This window comes from Rhinichthys klamathensis, unplaced genomic scaffold (genome assembly GCF_029890125.1).
Source record: "Rhinichthys klamathensis goyatoka isolate OS25496 unplaced genomic scaffold, OSU_Roscu_1.1 h1tg000092l_1, whole genome shotgun sequence".
In the NCBI taxonomy this organism is placed as follows: domain Eukaryota; kingdom Metazoa; phylum Chordata; class Actinopteri; order Cypriniformes; family Leuciscidae; genus Rhinichthys; species Rhinichthys klamathensis.
The window spans coordinates 2,645,587-2,667,503 of NW_026606631.1; the positions used below are offsets into that span (position 1 = coordinate 2,645,587).

Below are 21,917 nucleotides of genomic sequence, written 5' to 3' on the forward strand. Positions count from 1 at the left end.
GATTAGCACCCGCCTGCCACGGACTCATAGACTGAGCCCCCGCCTGCTACAGACCCTGAGCCTGAGCATACAAGTCTGTCCTGGAGCTACAGCCAGCTGCCATGTCCATCCCAGTAGGAGCATTAATTAAATTGGACATACTGGATCAGAGACCCACCCATGTCCCCATAACGAGGTAAAATGAATCCCTTCTGTTCTAGTTGGAATAGTGGACTCGCCAGTTCCTACTTGTTCCCAAGCCCTTTCTCCTCCATTAACTCCTTTGTCTCCGCTGGTTCCGCCCGGCTCCCTGACTCCTTCACTTCCGCTGGATCTGACTGGCTCCGCCTCATCTTCCTAAGACACTGGCTCCGCCTCTGCCTCATCCCTCCACCCCTTCCGCTCCAACGGCTCCTCCATCCCTCCGGCTTCTCCTTTGTACTAACTCACACAGCCTCCAGCTCTGTCTTCCGATCCCTCATCTCCGCATCAGTCCTCTGACCCTCCGCTTCCACCTTGGACCCCCATGCCCACCTGATTCCACTTTGGTCATCAGTTCCCAAGGCTCCACCCTGATCAAAACAGGGGATGGCACCGCCGTGGACCTTCAGCCCTCCAGCATCATCAGCAGAAGTGGCCACCCCAGTATGGATTATACCTCCATTTACCAAGTTTCTCATTATCCTTTGTGTATTTTAAGTCCTGTGTTTGATTCAGTTCATTATCCTATATTATTATTGTAATTATTATTATAATTTACCACATTAACACTAACATGAATTACACAATTACCCATGAATAAAAATACTCACTTGAAGAAGCTGATGTTTGAGACTCCGTTGAAGAAGAGCTTGTAGTGGCAAGGGGTGCTAAAATATTTAAATGTATGAATAGGAAAATAATCCAAGCAATATTTGTTGACATGCTTAAAAGGACATTTCTGCATTAAATAAAATTCTGTATCGCAAAAATTATATGACAGCATCTGTAAACGTCTCGGTTACGGATGTAACCCTCGTTCCCTGAGTAGGGAACGGAGACGTTACGTCGGATGACGGAGAATGGGGGTTTCGCCAGAAAGCCAATCCTCTTCGAGTATTAAAAAACGAGCCAATGGCAAAGAAATGCCATGGGTCTGCGGAATTTGCATAATGTATCTCCGCCCCACCGCGTGGGTATTTAAGGAGAGACACCTGCAACAGCAGATCATGTCTTCGCTGAGGAGCCGAGACTGAACTCAGGCGTCGACCCAGCGGTACAGCGGAAGTGGCACGGAGACGTAACGTGGGTTACATCCGTAACCGAGACGTTCCCTTTCGTAGTCCCCGTGTAATCACGCCACCTTCACAGCTGTCCTCCAGTGCCCTGCGAAGTCTGAGCTCCCTGTCGTGATATAGGCACGGACGAAGGAGTCCTACTTAACACAGGAATACCAAGGTACACTGGGAAGCATATCTCAGGGGAGATATGCCGCAGCATGCCTACCCGTAGGGAGGACTTAAGAATACACATATGGCCCGAGGGGGCTTCATATGGAGGAACACTGGAGTGACCAACCCGTAGGGTGGCATCTACTTTCAACTCCAGGAGTGGCAAGGTGGCTTGCCGAGGGAACGACACATGCTCAAGGAGGCTTACAGTGGAAATACACATGTGGGGGTTGCTCGGAGGAGGAACCATGCACACGGAGGCACCTAGCCGACGCACAGGCAATAGACACTGGCGCCAGCGTCAACAGTGCTGGAGGAACTCAGGGCTTCAGAGAGGAAGGCTACCTGAGGAAATATCGCACGTATCCAGTCCGTGGAGTGGAGTGGCGAGCAAGCGAAGACACCTAACGGTTCCCGTGTTAGCTTGAAAAAGACAGTACACGGGAGGAGACTGGCTCCACTCGGAGATTGTAAAATCTGGCGAATGTGTTAGGTGTCGCCCAGCCTGCAGCTCTGCAGATGTCTGTCAGCGAGGCGCCACGCGCTAAAGCCCAAGAGGACGCCACACTCCGGGTGGAGTGGGCGGTCACACCAAGGGGGCATGGTCGACCTTGCTGCTGGTATGCCAAAGCAATGGCGTCCACTATCCAGTGAGACAACCTTTGTTTGGAGAGAGCCTTTCCCTTCAGCTTCCCACCATAACAGACAAAGAGCTGGTCTGAGGTCCTGAAACACTGCGTCCTGTCTACGTAAGCACGGAGTGCGCGTACTGGACAGAGCAGTGCCAAGGCTGGGTCTGCCTCTCCCGGGGCAGCGCTTGCAGGTTCACCACCTGGTCCCGGAAGGGAGTGGTGGGAACCTTGGGCACATATCCAGGCCGGGGTCTCAGGATCACGTGAGAGTGACCGGGCCCGAACTCCAGGCACGCTTCGTCAACGGAGAATGCGTGCAGGTCCCCTAAGGGCCAAGCTCCGCGCCCTGACAGAGGAGACCAGGGAAGGACCAGCGTTCCGCGGGGGTCTGCTCTGCCAGGGGTCTGGCGATAGAGGGGGATGAGAGTGGTGTGGTCCGGGGACGGCACGCACTGTCATCCTCGCCCTCAGAGACAGAGCAGGACGAGAGTGGCGAGGCACGGGGGCGTCGCACACTGTCATCCGGCTCTGTATGCTCAGTGATGGACATTTCGGTTCTTTCTTTAACCACATTAGGGTGCTGCCCACCCGTGGGTGAGCAGCGGGGAGTGGAGAACAAAATATTCTCCCCCGGCCCTCCACCGGGGGAAGGAGGGGGCCTGCAACCGCCTCCTGGGAAAAAACCGACACCATCACTGAGCAGCCCGTCTCAGGAACGCCGCTTGGCCTGGCGTTTAGCGGGGCGCGGGGCCTGAGGGGGCTGGGGCGCCTTCCTGCGGCTTCCTCCACGACGCGGCCCGGGTGAAGGCTGCTGCTGGGGCCGTGCGGGAGGGGCGGGAGCTGCAGGAGGGCGCACTCGGCGGCGAGCAGGCTGAGGCGTCTGTGCCGACGGCTGGGTGGAGGCAGCAGCTGGCCGTCGGGGCAGAATATGTTTGATCGCCTCAGACTGCTTCTGTGCGGTTGAAAACTGCTGGGCGAAGTCTTCAACCGCTCCGCCGAAGAGGCCGGCCTGGGATATGGGGGCGTCGAGCAGACGAGTCCGCTCAACGTCCCGCATATCGGCCAGGCCTCTTCAACCGCTCCGCCGAAGAGGCCGGCCTGGGACATGGGGGCGTCGAGCAGACGAGTCCGCTCAACGTCCCGCATATCGGCCAGGTTCAGCCAGAGGTGACGCTCCTGGACCACATTAGTGGCCATCACCTGACCCAGGGAGCGTGAGGCCACCTTCGTCGCCCGGAGAGCGATGTCAGTGGCGGCACGCAGTTCGTCGAACGTCCCTGGGTCAGTCCTGCCCTCGTGCATGTCTCTGAGCAGCTGGGCCTGGTAGACCTGTAAGGTGCTCATCGCATGCAAGGCGGCAGCCGCCTGTCCTGCAGCTCTGTGAGACCTCGCCACCATAGATGACGAGAATCTACAGGCCTTGGACGGGTGCTTAGGATTACCACGAGAGGATGCGCTCTGAGGACACAGTTGCATCGCAACAGAGCGCTCCACCGGGGGAATCCCAGTGTACCCATGGACAGCTGCGCCATCGAGGGGAGGAAAGGCGGAGAAAGCTGACGAGCGTTCACTGGAGGTCAAAGGAGCCTTCCATGATCTCGACAGCTCCTCATGCAGCTCCGGGAAGAAAGGAATTGGGGTTGGCTGAGGCCGTGAGGCGGCAGCCGCACCCAAAAACCAATCGTCCAGCCGCGAGCGCTCGGGGCAGGGCGGAGGGTTCCACTCTAGCCCGATGCTCACGGCTGCCCGGGACAGCATGGCTGTCATCTCGGGATCCGACACGGGCAACGCTGGGACTCCCGAAGGAGGCAACGCAGCCGCATCCTCACTTCCCGAAGACTCGAGCCCACCTTGTGATGCCACGATCGACATCGTGTCATCCTCTGGAGTGCCGAATGAAACACGCGGGGCTTCCGAAGAAGGACCCGCCTGAGTCACCGCGGCACTCGCGGGTTGCAACACAGCGGAGGGGGGCGTGGTCCGAGGACGCATCGTCGGATTGCTCCACACCGTCACCCTCAGATCACCCTGTCCCCCAGCCGAACTACCACCTCTCGTGGAGGAAGCAGAACGGGTGGTGGACGCGGGGACTCTCACTGAAAGATCATTGAGTCTTAATCTTAGTGTTGCGATGGCCATGTTCCCACAGAAGGAACATGAGTCATCCACGAGCGCTGCTTTAGCGTGTTCAAAGCCCAGACACACAAAGCAGCGCTCGTGCCCATCAGAAGACGACAAATATCGACCGCAACCAGAAGAACACGGGCGAGACATCTTTAAAAAGACGTGCCACGTGCAGCTCTTTTAGGAGAGGAAAAACTCTGCAATGCTGAGGCGACCAGGGAGAAAACACAAAGTCAGGCAGACCACTGCACAGATCGCAGGCAATGTGAAGACTCGCTGGGTAGCGCCGTCACACCAACACTGGAGAGTTCGCTCGTCTCGAAGAGGTGAGTCACTTGTAAACTCAGGTCTTGTGGCTGTGGAGTGAAGAGGTTCTCTTGGCTCCGAAGCGAAAACATGATCTGCTGTTGCAGGTGTCTCTCCTTAAATACCCACGCGGTGGGGCGGAGATACATTATGCAAATTCCGCAGACCCATGGCATTTCTTTGCCATTGGCTCGTTTTTTAATACTCGAAGAGGATTGGTTTTCTGGCGAAACCCCCATTCTCCGTCATCCGACGTAACTCGGAGTGACTACGAAAGGGAACTGCATGAATACAGGTTTCCCAACTGAAATGTCATAATAGTCTATCTAGTATATTAATTACATCTCATACTGTAGGTGCTGCTGTTTGACACAATTATCATAATAAAACTTCATTAGTAATAAAACTCAATAAAATACAGCTATAAGTGTTTACACAGTTGTCCATGAACAGTACTCACTAGTAGAAGTTGTTTCAGTGGATGTTTGAGGGTCAGTTGAAGAAATGCTTGTAGTGACAGGGGATGCTGTGATATATGGACATATAAAGAAATAAAAAATAAACATTTACGAAACAGTACTTACAAGCTAACAAGCATATGGTAACAAGCATATGCTCATACAATAATTTTCTATAACAATCAATGTATTATTGTTAGAAGAATAACTTATATTATATGACATTATAAATCTTTGAACTGGTAGGCACTAATGTTTGATACTCAGGAAGTGACATGAAATAAGTACAATTCTTATTAGAATTTTTTTAATATTTGTCGACATGTTTACAAAGACTTTTTTCGCATACAATGAAATTCTGCATTACAATAATTATTATCACACAAATATATAATATAGGCATAAAACTGTACACATTTTTTTTTCAGGTGCTGATATTTGATTCTCAGGATGTGATTTGAAATACCGAAGTACCTATTACGTGTAACAGTAAAACAAAATAACTTTCTAAGGAAGTGTTTAGACAACTGTACATGAATATTACTTGAGCATGAGCATGTGAATAAACTACTGATATAATTTTCCTATCATCATGTTTACTCAAATGTCCATGAATAAACATACTCACTTGTAGGAGCTGATGTTGGAGACTCAGTTGAAGAATACATTGTAGTGGCAGTGGCTGCTGGAATATTTTGAAATAGAAAGAAATAATACAGTTTCAATGTGCAATTCTTCTCATGCTTACAAGGATATATATTTAACATATATACTTTATAACATACTGTACTACAAGAATTACTATTAAAAGAACATAACAAACAGTAAATAATTTAGGATTTTTTGGATAATTTTGTACCCAGTATGATCGCTCCTTTGTGAACCACATCAGTGAGTCCCTAGACCTGGCGTACCCACGACCGTTAACTGATCACCTTTTTTGGACTGGATTTAATGACAAGATAAAACAACTATTTCCACTGCCCGTTTTTGGTCCTTGAGGGAGGTTTTATAGATTTTGTAGAGTTAGTTCTTGCAAAGAGTGGTTCCTCTTTCACTGTGGGTGAGGTGCAGGAAGACTATGATTACCACCTGCCTGCCACGGACCCATAGACTGAGCCCACGCCTGCTACAGACCCTGAGACTGAGCATGCAAGTCTGTCCCGGAGCTACAGCCAGCTGCCATGTCCGTCCCAGTAGGAGCACTAATTAAATTGGACATCCTGGAGCAGAGCCCCACCCATGTCCTCATCACAAGGTAGAATGAATCCCCTTCTATTCCAGGGACTCGCCAGTTCCTACTTGTTCCCAAGCATTTCCTCCTCCATTAACTCCTTTGTCTCCGCTGGCTCTGCCCAGCTCCTTCATCTCTCCACCGGTTCCTCCCAGCTCCCTGGCTCCTTCGTCTTCGCTTGTTCTGTGCAGGTCCCTGGCTCCACCCCCTCTGCTGGCTTCTCTAGCTTCACCCTCATAGTCTGAGCCCACGCCTGCTACTGACCCTGAACTACAGCCAGCTGCCCCGTCCGTCCCAGTAGAAGCACTAATTCATTTGGAAATCCTGGCGCAGAGTCTCACCCCGGCTCCTCCATTGGCTTTATCTTCTGAGCCTAATCCCTCATCTCTGCCTCAGTCCTCTGACCCTCTGGTTCCACCTTGGATCCATGTGCCTGCAGCTTCACTTTGGTCCTTCATCCCTCCATCTGCACTTTGGTATCCAGCCCACCTGACTCCTTCTCAGTCTTCAGTTCCCACAGCTCCACTCTGGTGAAAACCGCAGAGGGCACCGCCGTTGACCTTCAGCCCTCCAGCATCATCAGCAGAAATGGATTCACTGTGTTCACAGAGGCCTCTTCCCCCTACTCCTCCATGGTTCTTTCCTTCACAAGCCACTCCTTAGTTTATCTCTCCACCGGTCCTTCCATGAACCGTGTCTTGGCCCAGTATGGATTATACCTCCCCCTCCAACCACCTCAGGGGTGGGGGAGGTAATGTTACATCTATACTCAGTTAATTTGTTCCCTTGGTTACCAATTGTGTTAACCTGTGTCTTGTTTAGTTTTTCATTATCCTGTGTGTATTTTAAGTCGTGTGTTTGGTTAAGGTCATTATCCAGTATAATTAATGTAATTTTTATTACAATTTACCACATGAATAAACTACTGATATCATTTTCCTATTAACATGTTTACCCAATTATCCATGAAAAAATATCCACTTGTAGAAAATGATGTTTTAGACTCAGTTGAAGAAATACTTGTAGTGTCAAGGGATGCTGTGATATATGCATTTATAAAAAATAAAAACAAACATTTACTAAATAGTATTTACAAAATAGCAATGTTCATACAATTACAGTCAATGTATTATTGTCAGAAGAATAACTTTTAATTGGGATCTGATGTTTGATACTCAGGATGTGACTGTATACTCACATGTGTAATTGTTCTCTCCATTCAACACCTAGGAGAAATGTTTATGATTAATAGGATGAATCCATAAATATGAGAGGACACAAAAATGACTTAAACCTTGACTTTGACTCATTAACAGTCGACTTCAGACTTGACTTGAACTTCAGTCCAGACTTTTAACAACTTCCATCAACTTCAACAAAACTAATTTAATATACTAATTTTAACAATATAAAGCCATTAATGACAACACAGATAGAACACATAAAAGCAAACAACCTCTGACATCTGTAAAATCCACACCATGCAAAGAGCAGCCCACCAGAAACACTTTCACTAACACTCAATTAGAAATATGAAGTATTTCTATACCACTCTGATTGGTCAATTATGAACATATATTGTGATTGGTCCAGCATGTTACTCAACTTATTGTGATTGGTCAATCTTCATCAGCGTCGAGAATAGAAACACCAGTAATTTTGCAGCCTTTCATTCCAGTAAATTTGTTAATACAATATAATAACTACATAATCCCCCAGTTTCACACACAAGGTTTAACCAATTTCCAAACTAAAATGCATGTTTGAGCTGTTTTAATTGGAAGCGACTTTTTTTTTCTAAGGCATTTTTATAAAAGCTACCTTAAAGCCCTATTTGAACTAAGGCCTAATCCTGGCTTAATCTAAGCCCTCTCAGTGAAACCAGGCCATTATTGTTTATATTAAGTACATATATTATATATATACTAACAATATTTTTTTTTTATGTGACTAAATACAAGATGCCTTTGTGTGATATTTTGTGTAGTACTAAATCTCTGTGCCGAAACCGTATTTAAATTACTATTATTTTATTGAGTTTCTATAGTTTTTGTTATAGGCCTATTTACCTTTGATGCCTAAAATTAGATGAAATACACTGTTTCACCACTAAATGGAGACATTACCTTTTTTGTCTTTGCCTCTTTAAACTGGTCAACAAGAACATGAATATGCGTAGTTAACCCAGAACATATTATTACAGTTATTTCTGGGTTAGTTTAGTTATTAGTGAATTTGATGTTGCGAATGCTTTCATTTTTTTCTTTAAGCAGTTTCTGACATCAGGAATAGTGAGATACGGTGAAGTAATAGCCTACAACATGGCAAAATGACTTTCAGGGGAAGTATAGAATACAATGTGTACCTAAAATAATTTAATAAAAAACATAGATGGAAACTAACTTCTTCCCTCTCTGCTTTTGAAACAATGACACACTTTGCTCCAAATACCCCAGGTGAAACATCAAATGAGTAATGACATCACCAACTTCCTTGTCACAAAACAAAGAGCCTTTTAAAACACTGATTGCGGGAACATCTACTTGCTAAATCAATTAAATATTTACTATACTGTTAAATATAAAACCATCTTAATCTATTGCCGTCAAGTGACTTTAAAATCATGATCCACGCAATACAACAACATTTATTGGAAGTTTCTAATTCTATTTCAATTCATTTATCGATTTATTTGTAGAATGCTTATAGATACGTATAGATGCCTACAATACATATAGTTTCAAATCAGCTTTACAGAAAATGCAGGTTTATACATTACAATTTGACTCTGTCAAAATAATAGCCATTTGTCAAAAATGAACAGATTTAAGAGATAATACAAATCATACAGTTAGCATGTACAGTATATACTGTATATACAACAGTTCTTTCTGGTTCTCGAATCTGATTGGCTGAGAGCCTTTTCCAGCCGTGTGATATTCCCGCAGTATCAGCTTTCATAACCATTTAACCATTTGTTTTACTCCACTTGCGCCGACTGTCATGGCCGACGAACAAATACTACTGTTGATGTGTCACGGAATGTAGTTTTAAGAGTTTTTTAGGCAAGAATGTAGTTATTTAGACCTCAAATGTGACTCGTTTATATAAACATAGTGCCTATTTTACAACTTATTTAGAAGTTTTCGGAGATTGAGCTCCAGGCCATCGGCGGCAGTTCAGCGTTCATGTACCCGCAGAGAACAGCTTTATCTCGGCCAATCCTTCGGGAATTTGCTGCTGGCTCTTATGTAGATACTGGATCAACATGAGATATAGTATATTTGGGGTGTATCAAATGGGCAATCGTTGGTCTTATTAATCTATTGCATGTTACAGAGCAAATCGATTTTGGGGAAAATTAAGTTTCATAACTTTATATTTAGGCTATAATAATAATAATAATTCATTACATTTATATAGCGCTTTTCTAGGCACTCAAAGCGCTTTACATAGAGGGGGGGATCTCCTCAACCACCACCAATGTGCAGCATCCACTTGGATGATGCGACGGCAGCCATATTGCGCCAGAACGCTCACCACACACTAGCTTACTGGTGGAGAGGAGACAGTGAAGAAGCCAATCAGTATATGGGGATGATTAGGAGGCCATGGTGGACAGAGGCCAATGGGCAGATTTGGCCAGGATGCCGGGGTTACACCCCTACTCTTTCGAAAGACATCCTGGGATTTTTAATGACCACAGAGAGTCAGGACCTCGGTTTAACGTCTCATCCGAAGGACGGATGAGACATATATTTAACTTATATTTAACTTAAGTCCTGTATGGCCTACTAGAGCGCTGCTTTTTTTACGTTTGACTGAATTCTTTGCTTGTGTTTATTTCCTATTGACTTTTATAATGGCTATTGTTGTTCATTTAAATATTATAAAACGGTTAGTTCCAGTCCTTGACTCTGATTGGTTGATAGCTGTGTTTTATTCACGATAAACCACGGCTATGACGCTACACCCAACGGTTCTATGTATCACTACACAACACCCCTAGCAACAGCTCTTAGCAACATAAACATATGTTTTCCCATGCCCTAGGCCTAATTTGTCAGTTGCGTCTTGCTTTTCCGTGTTCAGAAGTTTGAGTCGTTGCAATATAAAAGTCTTCTCTACTGACTGACTCACTCATAAAGACAGTCTTTGCCGCAGTCTAATGGTGAAATAATCTACTTAACTTCTGTTGGTGTTTACAGTCAGGGACTATTTTTTTCAGCGGAAGGAAGGCATTTAGTGATTTTCCTTCATGAAAGTTGCATAGACATACATTTTCCGGCTTTAATATTTGTATTGTGTGGTAACCGTCGTGCCTAACAACATCGTGCCTAACAACGCCCTTCAGCTGTGACTTATTCACAATACAGCACAGCCTCTCGTACCGTATTGCTTACTTATAGTTGATAATAAAACGTTTAGTTCCAGTCCTTGATTCTGATTGGTGTATCACTACAAAACACCCTTAGCAACCACCCTTAGCAACTTAAACATTGTTCTCATTGATATTGTTCATTGAAGCTTACTGTATTATATAGGGTAGTAGGGTATTGTGTGAGAGAGAGATTGAGTGACTAAGTGTATTACCTGCATTTAAATATAGCATTTTCCTTCAGGTCAGTCCTATATCCATAATAAAATAATACGTTTGAATGTACCCTGCAATATCTTGTCTTTTTGGGTTTCCCCGTGCCCTGACACTGACAGCGCTAGTCATTTGTCATTTGGATTGTCCGTGTTCACAACAAGTTTAAGTCCTTTCAATCTAAAAGTTTTCGCTATTGAATGACTCACTCATAAAGACCGTCTTTGCCGGTCTCTAATCATGGCGTAATAATGTATTTTCTGCTGCTGTTCATGGTCATGGACAACTTTGTCAAGCACAAGGAAGGCTTTTAGTAATTTCATTTTACTTCATGAAAGTTGCATTGATACATACTTTTGTATTTGTATTGTGTGGTAACCGTTTTATGCAGTAGCCTACTCGAGGCTAGTGCTGTTTCGTGAATAAGTCCCGGCTGAAGGGGTTGCAGGCACGACGCGAACAACGCCCCTTCATACGCGACTTATTCATGATACTGCACAGCCTCTCGTACCTTATTGCTTGCATAAATATTATTTTATATAAATATTATGCCGTGTTTGGTATTGAGAAAGGGTCCATGATTGCAATTTCAGTGGCAGTTACATGATTACCATTAGATGGCGGCAAAGACCGAAAACAAGGAAGTTGTTTTGGTGCTGTCATTCTTTTAAAAAAGAATTTTTATAGAACTTTTTTATAATGGATATAATATTTTGGACATCGACCTGAAGAGTGAATGCTATATCAGATGCAGGTAGTACACTCGTTTAGTCGATCTCTCTCTCATAATACTCCACATAATACAATAAGCTTCAATGAAGCGACTCAAGTTTCCTTCGTTAGCTCTAAAGCGATGTTTTAGAATTAGTAACGGAGGGTTGGCCTCAACTGTTAAACTGTCAACTGTAAGTAGTTCTGCACAAAAGAGTTTTTTTAAAGACACTTTATTGTTGTTTCTTATTTATTACACACTTGTGCCGTCAAACTGTTGTATAAATGCAATAGCACACTCGTAGCTAGGCAATATGGCTGTATATCAGCACGCTGTGATTACATACCATTTTGCACTGCTACTCGTGTGATATTGCTCATATTTTGTGATTGAACGGCTGCCTCCCCCTTTCTTATCAGCGCCATATTTAGTATATATAAATAATAAACAACAAATTAACTGTCCCTCTCCTAACAAGCTCAAAGCGCTCTTTGACAGGCGTTTGTCCAAAAAGCAGGGTTGTCATTCATTAATACTGCTTTGTTATTCGTGAGCTACACTAACCTGCATATTGTCAATTAAAACTCGTCTAGCAGAATAAGAGACTTTTGTATTTTGGCCATATTATTTTTTGTCCTTTTTGGCAAAATAATCATTTAAAATGTATAATATTTAAATTAAAATAAACACTTCACAAATAACACACTCCCTGTTTATTTAATCATTCTTGCCATTTCATAAAACCTTAAGTATTTTTTTTTTTCATGTAAAACGAGTCTTTCTGTCATTAAATATAAATGATAATTACAGTAGATTACATAAATCCACAATTTTTAAGAAATTAGTTTGTGTCTGCCTTTTATCAATCGTGGTGCTCCTGTAGTTAAAAAAAAGCATATGCTAAATACACCAAATGTTATTAATGCAAAATTTGCAGAGCATATCTGAGATAAAATGTGGTGAGGTGGTGTAATGTTTAAATGTTTTATTTATATAGTGCTTATAATCCCCCATGTTTGCATATATTATACCGAAAAGGTATAACAATTTTCATGTCTGCAATAAAAATAATTAAATTATTTTGCTATATTTTGCTAGTTTCGATTTCCTGGGAACATGCTGGTAAAAACACTGGGATTAAGCACATCAACTGTTACACATTCACAGACACTAAATTTGTTTTTCCATGTGTCATTTGCATAGGTTTCCTTATCAGAGCCATGGAAAATTGTTTGGTTACTTTTCAAGTCTGACAAATATCAGTAAGAGGAAAATATTTGATTATACTAACTAATTACTTAATTATTTTATTGTTTATAGTTATTGGTTTCAAGTGTCCTCTTTCCTACTCATCGTCTACACTAACCCACAGCTTTACCTTTTTTCCACAGCTTTACCCAGATGATAAGGCAAATTTATATTGAGGATTAACATTAGTTTGAATAGTTTGAATATCTAAATGATGCAAACAATTTAAGTTGCTAAAATATATCATTGAAGTGGGGGTAGGACAAGAAAAGTTATTCTAACTTCTTATACCCTTTGAAAATGACTGTTATTTGGATGATCTTTTCTGTTGATTGTTTGTTCTCGTTTAGTTTTGTTGTTGTCTTTTAACATGTTCAATAAAGAATAAAAAAAATAAAAAAAAACATATTTTATCTTGTCTAGTATGACGGATATTTCCAGTCCTGAATGCTGTTTGGTCAATGCAGCATTTCAATTGATAAAAACAAGCAATAGAAACAACAATGATGCAAAACACTTGTTCACCTTGTTCAATAATCTGACTTTCAATGAGTTTGTTTTAAAAATGTGTCTTCAATGATCATAATTACTGAAATCAGTGATTACCCGATTAAAATCACTGTTACTGTAAATTTTGTTTCGTTTTCCAAATCCAATTAACATTGACATCGCAACACTGCATTTTTTAATTTTTATTTAAAACATTTGTGAATATGCACTGTACTTGTAATTGCAAGTGAAGCTTTTAAATGGGACAAAACCAAAGTTTAGTTTCACTAGTTAATAGACACAGTTGAATTTCGCTGAAATACACTTCATAACCTATATGTAAATTATAGAGACAGAAACTTCCTATTATTTGTATATTATTTCTAGTCTAGTTCCTTATGAGATTGGCCTTATACGTCACTATACTGTATATTTCCCTATGTATATCACATAGACTATACTTGCTCTGTTTCAAGTCATGTGTCGTTCATTTAAACTCCACTAAAAAAAAATGAAAACAAGTGAAAATTTTAAAAGTGATATGTAGCTCTGTGCCTATTCAAAAAGCATGCATACTGTACAATCTGGTTTATAAGAGGTTTACAGCATACTGGAAAATGATATGCTGTGTGGTAAATATTGATCTGAAAGACATACAATTACAGTATCCGTTTTGTGAACGCTATTATAACCGAGCACACAAAACAGGGTTTGTAAAGTTTTCATAAACTATGCAAAATAGTACGTCTTTCTTATCCTACCAAATACACAATAGACCGAATAGCCCTGCACCATATTAAAATTATTTCGTGAGAAGCAAAGGGAAGCTGGCACCATAAGAGATGCAAATTTCTTTAAGAGAAAATGGCTAACATGAAGGCAAAAAACAAAAAACAAAAAAACACCATGCCATGACACAAACACAGAATGAATGAATATCATCATGCTGTTTTATACCATATGACTTTATTTCCTCCATTAGACACACAAGGAGAAGCATAAACTGGTTGCTGTTTTCCATGCAGTTAGTAAGTCCCCATGGCGGCATAACTTTGAATACTACAGGTACACGTTAAGCAGTATAATTTGTGGCATAATGTCGATTACCACGAAAATATATTTCGACTCGTTCCACCTTCACAAAAAGAGGTTACAGTGAGGCAGTAAGAATTGAAGTGATTTGGGCCAATTTAAAAAATAATGAGATTAAAAATGTGAAGCATATAATTTTATAAAAACACGTAGATTTTTTGTTAAATTCTAAGTATTATAACTTTTACACCATGTATTTTTTCATATATTTATTATATATTTTTTATTATACTATTTTATTATTATATTTGATATTATTTTTATTTAATAATTATATATTTCTATTAAGTAGCTATTATTATATTATCTATACTATGTTATGTATATAAACATATTGTTTACGTCTTGTGGCTATACTATTGAAACATAAGTGTTTAATAATTGGCCCTATTCATTTCCAATGCAAGTGCCTCACTGTAGATTTATCTTTTCTTTTTTTTTAAGAAAAGAAAGGGAGGAACAAGTGGAAATAAAATTGTGTGGTAATCAACAGTATGCCACAGTTGATTGAGCTTGCTTTGTACTGAATATTCATTTGAGCTTCAAAAAGATGTAAAGATATGCTAAACATAGTCAGACTATTGCTTTATGTGAGGAATAAATAAATATTTAAGTCATTATTCACTCATAATCTTTTTAGTGAATGGGGGAGTCAATCAGGAGTTAATTTTTGTCACTTGAAATGACCATTTAGCCACAGTAAACGCCTATTCAAGATATGTAATAGTGTCATTCTTCTAGTGGGGGCTAAAACTTCAAGCCTACTCAAAAGCTGCTTTTGGAATGACTGAAGTTTCTTCTGGATTTTGCTGTGCTTGGTCATTATATTCCTGACCTTCTAGGATACTGTTATTGTGCCAGAATGGCAGGCCTGAAAGCAGTACTACTTCCGGTGGGCTGGGAGAACGGGATGGCCAAATCGATTGAGTGGTGAGAATAACAGGAAAAGAATGATGTAAACTTCTTGAGGTTGGGCTTTCCACCCCGTGACCTCCAGACAGTCTGGACTGAGTCTCAGGTTCATATTGAAGCGTTGATACAAACACAAGGCTACTTTTGCTGTTCTTTTCTAGATGTTATTGTTGAATCTCAGGAGAGAAGGTGGTTCTAAACCCTTTCAAAACATGTTCATTTACCGGCTAAATTATGTGCTAATATTGGCTAAGAGCCTGAATTATGTAGCAACAGTCACAACAACCATTTCAAGGCCTATCATTTTAATTTATGAAATGACTGAGTTGACATAGTGATTCAAAATTCCCACATCATCACCTGTCATGATCTGGTCCTCTATAAGCAACAAGCACATTTGCATTTGTGCAAGTAATTTCATCTACCTGCTTTCCATTCAGAGCTGGCAAAATCATTTATCAACATATCTTGGCCTAAGATATAAGAACACCTACAAGGGCTCCTTTGTGAAAAAGAAGTACGCATTTTAACATAAAAAAAAAAAAACTTAATAATATACGGTATAAGTGCGAGCTGAATGTAGTGTTTTCAAACACTTGATTGTATGTTATTTACAATTAAATGAAAATGTATTGTAGTTTAAATTTATATTAAACGCATTTAGAATTTAACCCACTTAAGTAGGACTTAGGTACATCTTTATAATAAATTTCAGAATTTATTATATTATCTTTGAAATACGGTTAAATCGTACTGCTGAATGTACTAACAAGCATTTATGGTAACTTCTTGGAGGTTACCTTAAATGTTACCTTAGAGGTTACCTTAAATGCTTAATATTGCTCAAATTCAACCAGAGATGTCTCTCAGTGGCCACCAGGGCTGCCATAGACCGGCCGATAGTTTTAGCTGTCTCCTTGGCGGCCCTGAGAGACAAATCTGTGGCCCGACTCAGTTTGCAAACCGCGTCCGGGCCAATACCCCCGCCCACATCAAGATCTCCTAACAGTTCAGCCTGGTAAGCCTGCAGCAGTGACATTGTATGAAGGCACGCTGCAGCCTGACCAGCCGCTGAAGAAGCCTTACCCACCAAAGCTGATGTTACTCTATACTAGCTTGGGTAATACCGGGGCCTTGAGGGAAGATGCTGATTCAGGGGAGAGATAGCTCGCGAGCATCTCTTCCACCTTTGGCATCTCCCCATAACCGCGCTCTTTATAGTTTGAAATAGAGGACTAGTGTTTGTGGACTAAGAAACTGGTTTCTCCCACGATTTCGACACCTCAGTGTGGAGATCGGGGAAAAAACGGAAGGCCCCGGCATTGAGGTTGTGAACGAGAGGGCTGGAAGCGTTCATATAGTTTGCTTTTAGAACGAATGTCCTGCTTATCTGCCGGCCAATCGATGCTTAATCTGTCGACCGCTCTCATTACAACCTCCACGTCCCTTAAAAGCATGAGTCTGAGGTGGCGAGTCCTCAGTATCTCCTGCTTCGACACTAAAAACATATAATTCCTTGAAACAAGATAGCTGTAGTGTCTGTGTCTCAATCGGGCGGAAGTAACCGAAGCGCGTGATTCCAAACCCTGAGAGAAGGCACTGGATCTGTCAGGTGAAGGCAGAGTCTGAAGCCTTCGCTGTGCGTCAGCAGAAGCGGGACCTCAGCCTTGGGGAACGCGAGCCTGGGCGTCCTCGCTAAAGAATGCCAGGCGGGATTGGAGTGTCCGCAATGGAAGCACATCACAGTGCTCACAGCCAGCGCCCTCGAGCGGTGACCGTGCATGCTCCTTACCCAAACAAACAACACACAAAACATGTGTGTTCCCACCCGTTAAATACCACCCGGGCAGGGGTGCACACACATTCTGAACTGCTGCTGCTTACTCGCCATAACTGAATATATATATATATATATATATATATACAGACAACACCAAATAGACAAAAACAGTTTCACATAGACCGCTTGTGAAGACACAGAAGCTAGCGCTGCTTTGTTCGGATAGGCTTTATAGTTTCCTGGTTCATGACGTCACCCGCCTCTGACGTTCCGCCACACCATTGGACTGATTTTACATGTGCTTCAGGACATCATCACGCAAAGCGTCAAGACAAGGCTGTATCACGCAGGAGCGTTCCCTTTCAAGGGAACTTGCGCTGCGTCGAAACGCTGTGGGAACGCCTCTGCGTGATTGCATCGTGAAGCACGTATGAAATCAGTCTAATGGTATTCTTCTTCTCTGCTCTCCACTGGAGAATCTGCCCAGGAAGGAGCTTCTTTCTCATGCGAAGGGGGCGATACTTCACCCTAGGGCTGGGCGATAAAACGATAACGATAATTATCGCGATATGATTTTTCTCGATAAAACGATATCAAGAGTTCGATAAATGTTCGATAATGTGTTTGCGCCAAAAGCGGAACGAAACTCATTTGAACCGCGCGCGCCTCACGGACTGTTTATCCGCTCGGCTCAAACCATAGGTCCAAACGGCAGCGCGCGCAAGCTCACTAGAGCAGAGCGTTTACTCTGAGCGGCCTCGCTCACGAGATCCAGTGAGAAGCGCTTGAAAAAGCGAAGAACACAAACGTCTCAGTGTTTTAAACCAGTTTAAAGGCAGATGAAACAGCGCTGACAAACAGGAGAAACACTGTGATACAGTCAGAATATGAATTGATACTGAATCCGTTTACCATGGATTGACTGTAAGGTTAGCCTAGTAATATTAACTGCACCATGAAATGTGGGATATACACATTGAATTGTATTATATTATTAATGTAGACAATGTTTTAAATGACTAATGGAATATAATTACAGTATTTAATAATGTATTTAGGCTACTTTTTTTCATACAAATACCATAGAAACCATAAAGTTACATTTTGCCATGATAGTGAGGTGCTATAGGCTATGCCTGGCTTTATCTGTGGTTATCATGATCTAAATGCATGATACTGGATGACCATAGGTTCATTTTAATAAAACTCAGAATATTACATTTTACCAAATAAAAATGTGGTAGTTAAATTTTTTTTAACACATGTTACTGTTTTTGTTAATGAACATAAATTTAACATAGTAGTATTAGCTTGAGTTAGGATGCAGATTTACTGTCTATTCATTGTCAAATATGCATTTTGAGACAAAACATGTAATATTAATATTGCAGCCTGCACTGTAAACTGTGCTGAAGATACATGCCATCAAAGTCAGGCAACACAAACCTGTTTCAAGACTTAACAATATCCCCCATTAGCACATGCAGAAACTAAGAAATATACTTTTCTATTCAGATATTTATTTTGTTAAGGAAAAATGACAAATGATATTTTACCTCAGATTTGTGAAATGTTCACCTGTTTGGCAAGTGTTTGTCATGATATGTTCTGACAATAAAGAGTAGTTTAAAACCACAATTAACGCTCTGGTTTCTACAAATTTCACTTAGGAGCAAAAATCTGCCTTTAAACTTGAAAGAAATAAAGATTTGACATTTATCGTGATAATTATCGATATCGACTGATATAAAAAAATTATCGTGATAATTTTTTTTGGGCCATATCGCCCAGCCCTACTTCACCCCCGCCCAGAGTTGTGGAAGCTGTGGGCTTGGCCTGTGAGGGGGCCCAGCTCATAAGTTCAGGTCTCTCAACAGGTTGTTGAGACCATCCTCCACTCCAGAGCTCCGTCCACGAGGAAACTCTATGCCTTGAAGTGGAGATTATTCACTTCATGGTGCGGAAGTCACCAGTTGGACCCAGTTAACTGCCCAGTGGGTGCAGTCTTGGACAGATTTCATACGTGCTTCACGAAGCATTAACACAGAAGCATTCCCACAGCGTTTTGACACAGCGTCCTGTTCCCTCTTCAGGGAGCTAAGGTTACATACGTTACAGAGAAATTTCCCTTTCAGATGCAAAAATTATGGGAGGAGAGTATTTAAATGAATCACGCAAGGTGATTTACTAAGTTTTGCGCTCGTCAATTTACTGGTATTTGCGCCATTATTTACCCCCCCCCCCCCCCCCCCACACACACACAAAAAAGCATGTCTTAAACCAGACACTAATTTGCACTGCTCCTGGTAGATTGCGTTGGTCATTATGGAAATGATCTGACTGCGTCGGCGTTCTTTCATTTGTGCGTCGTCAGTAGATCATGCACAGAACTTTCCACTCCCATCTGAGCTTTTTTTGGAATTCGCGCTCTCACACTAATTTGCCCTATTTAGTAAATCTGGACCTCAAAGTATATTACCTTTAAATGTAATTTCAAATAACACATTTACTGTTAAAATTATAATAAGGTATATGTGCTTTATTATGTTAGTCAACATCAAAGTAAGTGTACTTTTTTAAACCATGACAAAAGATTATTTAGACATAATGATTCACAATGTTCTTTAGAAAACAAGCGAAACATTTAATTGGACATTATTACAAACTAAGTGCACCTTTTAAAAGTGTACCTAAGTAACATGAAATGAAAGTCTACTCTATTTAAGTACGTCTAAGTGGCCTTTTATTTCTTTAATATTGTATTACCTGCAAGTCATTTTTATTATATACTTTTATTATTTGAAGGACACTATAAGTGCACATTCAATACAAATAAGTGCACTTCCTTTTCACATAGCAATAGTTCGTTGAAAATTGTTGTCATTTCTACATTTTTATTGTCATTGTGATAAATATGAAGGAAACATGAGTGAATTAGTGATGTCTGATTTGGAATATTTTCTCTTTTTTTTGGATCTGTTTATAATTGGTTGATTTGTTCATGAACTGGACTGATTCGTTTTTTCTGAACTCAATGCAAATGTCAGTCTGTTCATCAAACAAAGCTCATCGTATTACTTCAAAAAGAGGAAAATAGTGCACATGTCATAAACCACAGTTAAAATACATATGGTGTTTTTGTGTCCTTTTTGAAGCTTGAAAGCTTCAGTCCCCATTCCCCCATTCACTGTAATTGCATATAAAAGAGTGAAGTGAACAGAACAATATTAAAACATGTATTTTCCTTACCAGAAAGAAATGGTTTGAAATGACACATGGATGAAATAATTTTTATTGTCTGTTAATTAATTATTTATATAATTAATATATTTACATTTATTTAAAATGTCCTACTTCTTTACATTCCTCTGTACATAACTGTATATATATACAGTTTGTATCTCTTCTCTTCTCTGATGACGTATACTGGCGTGAAGTTGGGACAACCTGGTCTATAATTTATCATATCATAAAACACAACATATTACAATTCTGACTTCCTAGAGTATGTAGAAACTTCCCAAGATTGTCAGAAACACACAATACACACATCGCACTGTAAATTAGCCAATAAAGATAATGTCTGGAGACAACTTCAGTGTGTAACTGGGTCTTCTTAGCTAATCTAGAATCCTGAGGGTTTAAATTAGATCTGAAAAGACGGTTCGCCTACTTGATCAGCAAATGTATTTGTCAGCATCTTACTTTCATAACTGTGAAGTTGTGAACCCAGAATGTACATTATTTGGATCAGCTCAGATTATAGCTCAGTTAAAAACTGGGGTTTTAGTGGGTGTATAAAGTCAGTTCACTTCAAATTCACACAGGTGTCAGAATAACCTGTGGGGGGGGGGGGAGTGCTGTGCAAATTTTCATTAAAATAAATGGCACTTTATGACATCCAATGATATTCATTAATTTTTTTTAGTGTGACTTAAATCTTCTTCTTTTTTTTTCTATCATTCGATGTAGGCTAGCATGTAATTAATAACCGTTAAATGAAACACACACACAGTAATATGACCTACGTTCAAGAATTTTTCAATGAACACAAATGACAACAACCCATGGGCTACTTTAACCAACACAACTTTAGTTCGATCTTTCTTTGCAGGCAAGACTTTAGGAACACAAAATCCAGTTAACAAGTGTGCTTACATGAACTAAACTTGTGTTTTAACAATCAAACATCACAACAATAGAAACGTATGCATAATACAGAAGATGTCTTACCTGGAGAATGACAAGGAACAGAAGCGCTATGCCTTTACATACAGTTTTGACAGAAAGACATCCCATCTTAATTCACGAATCCTGATATTCCTGAGCAGCGATCCTCATATCATCTTCAGATAAGTTTCCCCGCGACTTTTCTCAACGATGAACCTCTTTAAACTGTCAGGCTGGTCTTTGTCAAAACCGCACCGAGCACTGATGTGAGAGAGGTGTGAGCTCTTGCTGTCACCAGAGTTAAATGTTCCTGTTACGGGGAACTAATGGCATCGCTTCACTACATCACAAAAAAAAAATATTGACTGCTATTCCGCCCCCTAAGTCCAAACAGGAAGTTAAAATGTTCACTATTTTAAACAGGCCACTGTAAAGCGCAAACTTCATGAAAGGAATTTTTTTTTGTCAATTATTATTTTTTCTTTTGGCAATATCCAATGAGGCTATGTTTTTTTTTTTTTTTTTACTGAATATAACTTGTGTTTATCGTTTCTCTTAATTCCTTTCATTTCCCCTGTTCAAGTTGCACTATATAGATAATATGATATAACATTGATATTGATATAGTCAGAGACATGGAGGTGGTCAATTGTTTATATACTCTATTAAACTCCTTGGCCCAACAAATTCATTTCATTGTAACTGACTATTGTAATGTTTCTCTTCCTGTAGATCCAGAGCCCATTCTAAACATGTTTAC

At 41.1% G+C, this 21,917-nt stretch overlaps 1 protein-coding gene across 1 annotated transcript in view; it reads right to left on the reverse strand.

Moving 5' to 3' along the window:
- LOC130085977 (uncharacterized) overlaps positions 1-21,462 on the reverse strand; it is a 66,424-nt gene extending 44,962 nt beyond the window's left edge. Inside the window, exons 1-5 of the mRNA XM_056252054.1 lie at positions 21,221-21,462; positions 7,362-7,389; positions 5,558-5,614; positions 4,932-4,997; positions 792-848 (exon numbers count right to left, since the gene is read on the reverse strand). Coding sequence (XP_056108029.1) covers positions 792-848; positions 4,932-4,997; positions 5,558-5,614; positions 7,362-7,389; positions 21,221-21,286 — 274 coding nt within the window. The 5' untranslated portion in view covers positions 21,287-21,462. The remainder of the gene's footprint in view (positions 1-791; positions 849-4,931; positions 4,998-5,557; positions 5,615-7,361; positions 7,390-21,220) is intronic.
- Between the last annotated feature and the right edge of the window lie 455 nt (positions 21,463-21,917).